At 31.3% G+C, this 12,530-nt stretch overlaps 2 protein-coding genes across 2 annotated transcripts in view; both read right to left on the bottom strand.

The window, feature by feature from the left end:
• The window catches only part of LOC145330797 (uncharacterized), an 80,979-nt gene extending 73,418 nt beyond the window's left edge, over window positions 1-7,561 (bottom strand). The window contains exon 1 of the mRNA XM_080175463.1: window positions 7,300-7,561. Within this exon, the coding sequence (XP_080031589.1) occupies window positions 7,300-7,329 (30 nt within the window). The 5' untranslated portion in view covers window positions 7,330-7,561. The remainder of the gene's footprint in view (window positions 1-7,299) is intronic.
• Window positions 1-12,530, bottom strand: part of LOC145330586 (uncharacterized) — a 377,605-nt gene that overhangs the window by 252,618 nt on the left and 112,457 nt on the right. The window lies entirely within an intron of this gene.

A 12,530-nucleotide genomic window follows, 5' to 3' on the forward strand; every position in this document is an offset into this window, starting at 1 on the left:
CGATTCATTTAGTTGAGTGGTAGTTGATTGTGGGGGTAATTATGTATATCATCATTTAACGACAATTGTCTAATCCCTTTCGATTCATGATAATAACTATTCTGCAATATTTACAATGATTAATTGGCCATTCTAATGTAATTCTCAAAAAGAAAAAGCTTTTTTTACGATGTTGTTAAAAGTTAAAACTATTTTAAGGTCACTTAATCCATTTGTAAAATTGTTTTAAAATCTTGTAAAAAAAATTCTATAGAAATTTGTTGGCAGAGGGATGTTTTAATTTTATAATAATAAAACGACTATCGTAAGAGATAAGACAATTGTCAATTAATTGATGTACATTCCCAATGATGATACACAAAATTATCCCTTCTATAGATTAAAATTAGTGGTTGAAACGTTTGAAAACTCAAATTAATGAACCAACCAATCAAAATTCCCTAAAGTCCGTTGAGAATAGAAAAACGAATAGGAAAACGTTGTTATAGGACTTTGGGGACTAGTGTAATAAACATCCCATTGTCCCTTCTCTCTGGTTTAAACCCTCTTGATCAAATACATAGTTTTTGCTGAAACACAAAAACTTCGATTATGATTAACAAATATTTGGTCATTTTTTAAGTCATAAAATCATTTGAAACACAAACAAAACATTTTTTTGTCCATTCAAATTTTACAATAATTTTAATGTTTTTACATTTGATGAAAACAATTTTTTTTCATCATTTTTAAAGATGTCTTTTCTTTATTAATTCAGATTTTTTGCAATAATTTAACTTCCATTTACTCATCCTTCCTGAATCTAATGATTTTAGTCATAAACTTCAGAAAATATTGTTTTCAAATATGGCTTCGAACCGCTTAAAATCAACAGGATTAGAACCGGTTCTTAGCCATACTAAAATATCATGTATTACAGACAATTTTCAACGAATATTAAAATAAAAATCATAAAATAATTACCACCTGTTTTGTTAGCCCGGGCCTTCGGGTCTAACAAAACTGGTTTTAATCTTATAATTTTTCATATTAATATCCGCGGAGAGCTGTCTATAATAATATGCGATAAATAACTATTACATAGTATTTGAACTAATTTGCTCTAACTTTTCTAATTTTATCTTTAGTTAATGTATTTTTTTAGGCAGATATACTCTTAAAGATCATTAAGTTAATTTTCTATTGAGAAAAAAATTAATTGAATTTCTCGTATTCATTCGAATCCGGTGGATATGAACCGGTTCTCATCCATACGAAAAAGCTATGTCTAGCATCGTATTATATCCAGCTTTCTACGAATATAAAAATGTACAATCATAAGATTAAAACCAGTTTTTTTAGCCCGTTCCTTCGGCACCTCGGCGCTAAAAAAATGGTTTTAATCTTATAATTGTACATTCTATATCCGCGGAAAGCCGTTTATAATACGATGAAAGAAATAACTATTAGCACACATACAGGAAGCAATAGTGGCAAAACACCCTTAACTTTTAAAACAAAACAAAACCCCAAAAACAACCGAAGCAGATTCTTTTTAAAAGCGAAGCTTTTCTATAATTAGGGTAGGTCCGTCCGTCCGTCCGTACGTCCGTCCGTCTGAGATAGATAGCTTTTATTCGTTAATTTAGGCATGTTAGAATTGTCCTATCGATTTCAAACTTTGCATGATGATTCTTGTAGTAGTTGGGTACGATTTAGAAAGCGTAGCAACTCTATAATCATTACCAGAATGTCCGTACGTCCATTTTAAACATGTTGATTTTTCTACTTTTTTAACAACAAATTTTCAAGTGTTTTAATTATCCGTTTGATCTGATTTTTGGTATATTGATTCCTGGGACAACCAAGAACAATATTATTAGCGAAGCAACTCTATAATCAAGTCCAAAAATGTAAGTATGTCCATAAACATTATCCTTTTTTTAAAGCAGTTTTTCAACAAATTTACCTACAATTTTGATTCGACATTTATACATTTATGTTCCGATTTTTCAGTTCAGATACTATACAAGTGTTAATGTCCGTTTGTCCTACCGTTTCAGTGCTTCGCTTTTATGGATGTTGTCATCCTTGTTTTATGATATGTATGCACGAAAATAGTTATGAGGGGTACTTTTAAAGTTGTAAAAATATATTTTCCACCCTAAGGTTTGCTGCAGGAATGTAGGTATAAGTAAAAGCTATAAAATTACTTGGGTTTGTATATTAACCTCTTAAAATATTACAAATTTTGAAACTTAAAAATTATAATTATAATAAACACTTAAACTAAAAAAAGATGTTTTTGAGGTCTTATTTTAGCCAGAGAATCTTTTTTTTTCATGATGTACATTTATTTCAAAATCTAAATTGTAAATAAACTTTTTTTTTAGAAAGTCTGCATATCCATTTCTACTTTAAAATAGTCTAATTATCCTTTTAAACGTATGAAAAGGATTTGTGGAGAAAAACAGTTTATGTGTGTAATTTCAGGGACGAAGGGGACATTGGGACATAGCACTAGTCCCCAAAGTTTTATAATAAGATTTTCTTCTTCATTGACTTAATAACGTTGGGGACTTTTATTCAATCTTAATTTGTTTGTTAATTAAGTTGTGTGTCTGAACGTTTCAACCACTAATTATAATCTACAGAAGGGATAAATTTGTGTGTTATCATTGGGTATGTGGGGATCAGTTTATCAGCCATTGTCTTATCCCTTTAGATCCCTGAAGTAATGTATAATAATAATATAGCTTAAAGGGTTTAGTCAGATGGAAAATTTCAAATTTCTTATCATGATAAAGGAAGAAATTTCGGCAATGTGTTATATTTTAAAATTTTGCCAAAAATGTGCAAATTTTAATTTTTGCATATTTTTTATTAAATATGGCAAAACTTTCATTCCTAAAAACCATTTGTGTTGTTATTATATCAATTTACCCCAATTATGGTACACAAAATTGCCCCTCCTGTAGATTATAATTAGCAGTCGAAACGGTTGGACACTCAACTTATGAACCAAACAACTTAAATTCCACAAAAGTTCCCAAAGTTGTTAAGCCATCGAATGAAAAAAAACTTTGGGGACCAGTTATGAACATCCTAATGTCCCCTCCCTCCCCCTTTACCCAATCCCCTTAACTCCAACTGGACGGAGAAGCTGACCAATAAATGAGCTCCATGTTAGCAAGCTAAATTAACGACAATTCTTCTCCTGTCATAATATCCACGTATATTCTACATCTATTTTGAATATACTAGTATTATAATGTAAAATCGATGATATGACACATTTATAGTTGCCAGAATTGTTTAATATTAAAACCTATAAATACATATAAAGTATAAAAAAAAATTTTTTGTACTTTTGATAAAAACCAATGGACTTTCTCGTGCCGTAAATATTGACTAAGGTAATGACCATGAACAAAGCAAGAAGCTGTATAAAAATCAGGGATCTAAAGGGATAAGACAATGACCGATAAATAGATGTACAATAGATGACACACAAAATTACCCTTAATGTAGATTACAATTGAAAACGTTTGGACACTCATCTAAATGAACCAACCAATCAAAATTCAATAAAGTCCCCAAAGTTTTCAAACCAACGAACAGAATAACGTTACTATAAAAACTTTGGGGACTAGTGCAATAAACAGCCCAATGTCCCCTCCTCCCTCCCTGGTATAAAAATGATCAATACATAATTTTAAGAAAATTTTGCAGGAAAATCTCACGGTTAAACAAATTTCCTAACAGATTATTAACAGGCATTTAGAGGATAGGAAGGCAGAAAAATAAATAATTTGTCTTTAATTTTTGTAAAATATTGTAGGTACTACAATAACTAATTTATAAAGTAACTTGCCTCAAATTTTTAAAAGTGAAGACATGTTAGAATTGTCATATCGATTCTAAACTTTGCATGATGATTCCTATAACAATTAATTAGTTACCAAAAAATCCGTTTGTCTATTTAAAACATGTCGATTTTTTTAAACCAAAATTTTGTATGATAAAATTTTCCTATTTATCTGATTTTTGAAATTTTGAAATTTTAAATTCCTATGACAACAATGTACAATATTATATGTAATGCATCTCGATAATCAAATCCTAAAATAAAAGTATGCAACAAATTAATGCATAATTTTGTTTAGTTTTACAAATTAATGTTCTTTTTATTTTTATAATAAACTAATTGGACGATTTTTCTTAGCAGATGCCGTGTGTCTTTATCGCTGAAATTTATATATTATAATGAATGATGAATAAAATGGTTTTTTTTGTGAATAATACAGTATTAATCATTATCAATAAAATATTTTTGTTTTTTCCTGCATTAAAAAAATACTAGCGTCTATGCCCCTAGAGGACTCCAAGTTGGTGGGGGGGGGGAGACTAACATTTCATTTTAATATCCGTGGAAAGCTGTCTATAATACGATGCGATTAATAGCTATCATTTTACTCTTTTCGTGAGCAAACCACCCAGATATTAACATATGTGGTTAGACAGAGCCTGCCAATTTCCTAGATTAAATTATTCTTTCTTTTTTTAAATTTTGCTGTAAACTTTCATAATAAGGTCTGCTTCTTTAGTAAAAATACAATGATTTAAAAGGGCCAAAAAATTTCTAAAAATTATTTGATTATTTCATAAATAGGTTTTACAAATTAATTCTTATCATATTTTAAAGCTAGAACATTTAATGTTTTTTTTAACTTATTTTTTTTGTTTAATCACTAATTTAGAATAGCTACTATTTGAATATTAAAATTTTTGCACAGCAAAAATTTGAAGCCATTGTGAAGCCTAGCAGAGATCTAAAGGGATAAGACAATGGGCGATAAATTGATGTACATCCTCAATGATTATACTCAACATAATCCTATATGTATATTACAATTTGGCTGAAACGTTTGGACACTCAACTTATTGAATCAACCAAACAAAATTCAATTAAAGTCCCTAAAGTTGTTGAGCCAACGAATAACAAAGATTTAAAAACTTTGGGGACTAGTGTAATAAACAAATCAAATGTCCCCTCCCTGACTGGAAGCCTAGACCTATATCTATAGTGGATGGTAGTAAAGTTGCAAAAATTATTGCAATTAGCCTAATTTACATAAATTTCATAATAGAAGGATAGGTGGGGGGGAGGGGTTCAAAAATAACGGGAGTAGGAATGTTTTTTAGGGGTTAAAAGATAGGTCAATAGAAGAAAAATGGGTAAAAAATAGTGATATGTAAAACAATATTTAGGATATTTTTTTCAATAAATAGAATATTTATTTACCTCCTAGTGACCTAGCCTTGTTGCTGTTTATTACACAAGTCCCCAAAGTTTTGTAATAAGGTCTTCTTATTTGTTGGCTTAACAAATTTGGGTACTTGAATTTTTGATTGGTTGCTTCATTTAGTTTAGTGTTTACAGAACAGATAGATGTATTTACAGACAACTACCTCCCTTTCTTTTTCAAAGACCTCTTTGGTCTGCTTCTAAATTATTTTCTGCTACTTGTCTGTCTTAATATAAGCGACACCATTGGTTGATTTTCAATGACCCAATAGAAAGTTTGCGATGGGGAGATACAGTTATTCAACCCTTTCTCCCTCTAGTGTTTTACTCTATTGTTTACAGAAGGTATAATTATATATATCATCATTGGAGATATACATTAATTTATCCATCATTGCCTTATCCCCTTAGATCCTTGGTAAATTACTAATTAAGGGTTGAATAGAGAAAGCTTAATAACTGAACTCAAAATTCTATCTCCATTTTAAAGAAAAAAAATATAAATTTTCTTAACGTTAAGTAGTTTTTCGTTAATTCTACGTTTGAATTTGTATGTTTTTACTATTTGAAGCAAATTAGAATAATTAATAAGGTATTTTTGTAAAGAAAAAGCTTAATAACAAAATTTAAACTGTTTTTTTCTTAAAATTTGATTAATAATGTAAGTAGTATAAAATTAAAGGGCATACCATATCGTTAACGCTTTAATTGTTCAAACACTAAAAGGACAATCTTTCAAACTATTTTTTTAAATTATGATTCTTTTAAATTGCCGTACGAACTTTCTGGTAACAATTATAGAGAGCTAAGTCGTACCCAACTGTTATAGGAATAATCATGCAAAGTTTGACATCGATAGGACAATTCTAACCTGTGTAAATTAACAATAGAGCTTACTATTACGAACGGACGGACGTGTGTACGGACGGTCGGACGGACTGGCCCTAATTATTGAAAAGCTTTGTTTTAAAAACGATGTTTTGTAGGCAGCGTTAAAGTCTCTTAATAAAGATGTTAATTTTAAAGCTACCAACAAAAATGAATTTAATTTAATTTCAATTTATAATATTTCAAAAATAAATGACATATCTTTTATTTTAAACGTAACTTTTATTTTTTTTTGTAAAATATCTAAAAATAAATAAATTCATGTTTTCAAAGTTTGATTACTTATCGATTTAAATGTAAAATAACTATGGTTCAAAAATAAGTTATAACATATTATGTTTTATTTTATAACCTAACGGGGTTCCAAATTATAATCTAACCCCATAAACTGCAATGAACAACAGGCATTCTAAAGGGATAAGACAATGGCCGATAAATTGATGCACACCATCAATGATATTACACAAAATTACCCCTTCTGTAGATAACAATTAGTAGTTCAATGTTTGGACACTTAAATTCAACCAAAATTCCCAAAGTTGTTAAGCTAACAAATGAGAAAACGTTATTATAAAACTTTGGGGACTAGTGTGAATAACCTTTACATAATACATAGTACATACATATTTTACAATAACAATAATAACCCTTCCACAATCTATAATAGTTATCAGTGATCGGTTGGTAACAAAAATAATGCCTTTAGGGGGGGGGGGGGGATTTATGGGGGGAAGTATAACTCACCTGGTCTTCAAGCCATGAACACTGCTTTCCTTTGCCTATAATATATTTAAAGAGGAAAAGTATCATTAAGTTTTATATCTTTACAATTTTACTAATTTTGTTTCATTATCCAAAAAAAATTTTCAGAGCAAATTATAAGTAACAGTTGCTTAAAGTCATATTTAATCTTTTCTTATTTTTTTTTATTTTAGTTATATCCTATTAAAAAACGTAGTAAGTTTTTTGTCTGTAGCGAAAGATCTAACTAACCGCCAAACCGAGATGGTCATCCTTTACAGTGAATCTTCTTAACGGCCCTGGGATGTTTTTCAGCTATATTTTATTAAAAATTATGGGTATGGTTTAAGGCTATTTTTAAAATTTATGTTTAAATGTTGATTCCTTGTATTTTGTTGTGTAGCAAGCATCATTTTCTTCAAAGTAAGCGAAACAGAGAGATTCTTAATTTCTTCAGTTATTTTTTTTGTAAAAACTTGGTTAACAAATCATATCACTTCTGGTTGTTATATATTTTTTTATTGCACTATTTATAATATTTTTTTTTATAATAAATATAATTATAACTATTCTAAGATCATGGTTGTATGTTAAATATCACTGTCGTTTGTATGACGTTGCTGACATATTTTCACTTACACTACAACTATACTGCAGGTCTTCAGCTGGAGGTTTTGGTTCACAGAGCACTTGAGAAAATTTGTGGCTCTGCCAACCCCCCCCCCCCCCCTTCCTTTCATGTCTCATGTGCGTTGAAACGCACGGTGCTCGTACAGAACAGCAAGAAAAAACTTTCCAGTATGGCTTCGAAACCGATTAAAACCGATTGTCAGTCATACAGAAAACTCATGTATAACAACGAATCAAATGTAATTTTCCACGCATGTTAAAATAAAAATCATAAAATTAATAACAGTTTTGTAGGACCGGGCCTTCAACCTCTGGGAGCTAACAAAACTGGTTTTAATCTTATAATTTCTTATTCTAATATCCCCGGAAAGCTGTCTATATACGATGCGATAAATAATTATATTGTTGACAAAGGACTCTAGGGGCAGAGCAACATTTTTTGTATACATTATTCTTTTTGATTTTGCTATTTAAAGTTTGGACAGTTTTCCATAAACACTGAAACGCACTGACCAAGGAGTATGAAAAAAGGGGAAGGGGATAGATGTAAAGGAAGTAAGGGGAAGTATGGTTGGGGAAATATAGAGAGAGGGAGGGATGGTTGGCTTATTTCGGTGTTCATATGGTTTAGCTTTTTTTACATTTTTGTCTTAATAACAATGCTGCATCATTGAAAGAAAACAAATTAGCGGGTTTCGTCATTTTTTCTCCTATTTCTAGCCCCTGCAGAGAGAACTAACCCTGCGGGGCAACCATTAACATTAACATTTACCTAACCTTACATAAAATAATAATAAAAAGCTACTTTTCATGACCCGAAATGTTTTTTTTTGATTCTCGGACAGTAAAGTGTTATGAAGTAGCAATATAGAAAATGCATAGGGTTCTCCGTATGTGCGATTTATATTAAGAGAGTGGATATTCCCTCTCAAAAAATAGTTAAAAACCTTTCCTGGGCATATGAAAAGCTTCAGTATAAAGGAGAACCATATCGGTTCAGTGGTTGTCTAGATCCTTATCTATAGACATAAAAAAATACTACTGTATATAAAAAATATGCGGACAATTAAACCAATAAAGTATCATCGGAACAAAAAACTCACATATTTTTTTTGCTGCAATGATGCCACACCGAGAAATTAAAGTCTGGTAGTCAACATGTAGGAGGAAAGGGGTGACAAGGGGGGAAGCAAAAGAGAAGGGGGTGACAGGGGGAAATGGGGGGAAGAGCAGACTAATAAGTAAAAAGTGGAAAGAATGTGCCATCAGTTCCGCTAAATGTTTCATATTTAAATAATCGCGAAATATAATAATATCAAAAACAAACTTTTGACTTTATTTCATTCCAATTTTTAAAACAAATTTATCTTATTCTGTTAAGTTTTTTAAAACTTTGCGATTAAATATGAAGTTATGCAGAAATGATGAAACACCTGTTAAGCTATATGGTGGCTTTAAACCGGCACTTGTAGACCAAAACCCGGGTCGATACCCCCCGACACGACACAACCAACATAACGGTCCAGATTTTACTATTTTTCCACTTCTTCTATAAGCTAGAAAATGTGAAAACCAACATGTGTATTTATAGAGGAAACTGTACGTTCTTGGGTGTGTTTGTGTGCGCGTGTGTGTGTGTGTGTGTGATGCTTTTTTGGCGGCCCATTAGAACCAATGACAAGCCGTAAAAGTGCAAGATATAAAGATAGTCATATCTGAATATGCGTATGTGTGTGTGTCGGAGAAAAAAAGCGCAGCGCACCTTTTTGGTCAAGCAGCCTAGCATTTTTTTTCTCTACATCTGAATTTTGTCTTTGCAATGCAAGGGATAATTTGAAGGCTGGTAACTGGTTTAAGGAGAACATTTTTAAAAGCGAAGCTTTTTATAATTAGGGTCGACTTGTCCGTTTGTCCGTAATGGCTGGCTCTTTTCGTTAATTTAAACATGTTAGAATTGTCCTATCGATTTAAAACTTTGCATGATGATATCTATAACAGTTAGGTACGATTTGAGAAGCGTAGCAACTTTATAATTGTTACCAGAAAGTCCGTACGTCCATTTAAAACAAGTTGGCCTTTAACCATTTTTATATTTTATAATTATCCTATTCATCTGATTTTTGGAATAAAGATTCCTATTACATCAAGGTATAATGTAATAAGCAAATCATCTCTGTAATCAAGTCATATATTTGTATTTTGCTTATTCAGTTCTGACACTCTACAAGTGTTAATATTTGTTTGGCCTATCGTTTCAGAGCATCGCTTTTATGGATGTTGTCATCCTTGTTTTTTTCTTCTACTTTCTAACCACATATCACTTAACCCTTTTTTGCTCATATTTTTTCGTGGAATTTTAGAATGGGGATGGCGGGGGTTGGTAATTTGGGATTTTTTGCGATTATTTTTCTAATGGAGCTTTTAGCGAGAGTAAAAAACAAGAGCATTTGTCTTTATAAATAGTGCAGCAATAAAAAAAAACCAGGGATCTAAAGGGAAAAGACAATGGCCGATAAATTGATGTACATCCCGAATGATGATACACAAAATTACCCCCTCTGTAGATTAAAATTAGTGGTTGAAACGTTTGAACACTAAACTTAATGAATCAACCAATCATCCCCTTAGTTGTTAGGCCAACGAATAAGAAATCGTTTTTTATAAGACTTTGGGGACTAGTGTAATAAACAGCCCATTGTCCCCTCTCTCTCTGTGTCTCAACCATGACACTTTGGTTGAGCTTGACTTCCGAATTAGCGGGAAGTTCACGAGATCAGTTGGCGAACATACAAACCCCCAATACCAGGAACCATCAAGTTTCAACAGCAGGTTTGAATATAGATTTATTGATGAAATTATTTCAAAGACCTGAAATTACAAAATCAATTAGTTCATAATTCCAGTTATTTATAACCACGTAATCATAATTGCTTTTTAAAAAACATTTTTCTCTACGGTTAAGAATCTTTGGAAACTTTGGCTTTAAAGGAAAATTATTTGGTTTAATAAATCATTGTTAAATGCAAAATAAAGGCATATAAAATTACTAAAACATATATTAAACATAATTAAGTTTCATGCTTAGCTGGCTAAAGCCTTTTTAAAGCTACATATAATCGTCCTATACACCATTCTTCTTAATAAAAATAACAAATTCTACCTGAAGTTCTTATGGTTTCAAATCCCTGATATACTAGGGTCGTTCACACACTATGAGACCAATGATAGGCCCAATTTTGTTCTCCGAAATCTTCACACTCTCATATCTCATTCAAAAGTAAAGAACGTGCGCATCAAAATAAACAAACAATCCATGCCGCGCCACATTATGAAAGGAAAGCCATAAAAAGACGACATTTGCGCTTAGTTTTAGGATAATGATAAGGAATTTAATTTCGAACTTGATAAACACAAAGCTTCCTCGAAAAGAGGTTAAGACACACCCCCCGTTTGAAAGTCAAATTAACTTCCTTAACGAGATTCAAGGTTTTTTTGCGCTGAGCACTAGCAACATTTCTCACTAAACTCAACTCACCATAATCGCATGAGAATGGCCACATCCCGAAAACGTGACAATTTTGCTCCTAACTAAATGAAACCCCGTGAAATGCATACACAATACTATACTCCTCACTAGGACTCATAATACCTCACATTTTAGGATAGAAGGATGGGGATTGGTTTGTACCATACAACATTCCATGCACATGACAATCACAAGATCACATACACAAATCCTAAAATAGATAATCCTATTAATCATGATGTTGTAAATATAACAACTATACTAAATAATAATCATTTCATAATCAATAGGTAATAAATCATTATTAATAAATCAATAAGTACCTACGAAATCAGGTTGAAATGTAAACAATAATGGTAAAATAAAACGAAATAAATCTTAGACAAGAAAATTAAGATTTATAGGTACTTAAAACTAAATTTGTTAAGCATCAAAAAGAGTAGTAAGAAAAAATTTTTCAAAATCCTTGGGCAGAAAGTTTTTCAAACCTAATGAATAAGAACTGTAATATCTTAATCAACAATAAAACTTTTTAATACTTAAAGAATAGCAAAATAATAATATCTTCGTTAGAATTTTCATCGGAATTATAAAAAAAATACCAATTTTTCTTTGTAAAAAAATATGAGACTTTGAATATGAATTTTCAATCATTCCTTGATCTGAATAAAAATGTTTTACTTGATTGAAATTCATATATAATTTTTTTAAAAAAATCTGCTAAAAAAATACTTGATTTTTTTCTTAGAATAAATATCGAATCACGCAACCTCGACACATTTATTCCTTTTTGTTAAACTTTTCAGGTAAGTTTTATAATGAATTGTACTTTTGAAAAGAATTTAAACTCAATAAAATTAAATTTGAGCATATGAAATAGAATAAAATTCAATCGCATTTCATTTGATTCTTATTTTAGGCATAAAAATAGGCATATGAAAAATGTGGCTTTTTACTAAAAAAATCTCAATTTCCATAAAATAAGAATCAATTATTAATCAAAATTTTTAACAACTGCCTGACTGATACAGCATGTTCTTCTAGGGGAGATTTATCTGTCAGCCTGAACAAGACTCTTGCAGTCTTTCTTCCATCCTCAATTCTCGTCACTCGGCCCATCCTCAAACATCTCATCAGCGGATTGGTACTCGTAACCAGAACTATATCTCCGTCAGCTAGTGGCTCCGCCATCTCATCCTTCCACTTGGACATCCGTAATATCTTCGGTAGGATCTCCTGGCGGTAGGCAGTCCAAAACTGGGCAGACAAATCTTCCAACAACTTCAACCTGGAGGAAATTTGGTCCTCCGGTTTCATCGCCACATTGCACAACGGCTGGCGGTCAACATTTCCCAGCAGCTGGCCAGGGGTAATCAGCCGCCAATTCTCCACGTCGTTCGCAGCTTCAATCGTCAATGGTCTGCTATTCATCAACTTGCTAACCTCCGCCAACAGCAC

Source organism: Acartia tonsa, chromosome 10 (assembly GCF_053477335.1).
Source record: "Acartia tonsa isolate MP-2025a chromosome 10, ASM5347733v1, whole genome shotgun sequence".
Taxonomy (NCBI): domain Eukaryota; kingdom Metazoa; phylum Arthropoda; class Copepoda; order Calanoida; family Acartiidae; genus Acartia; species Acartia tonsa.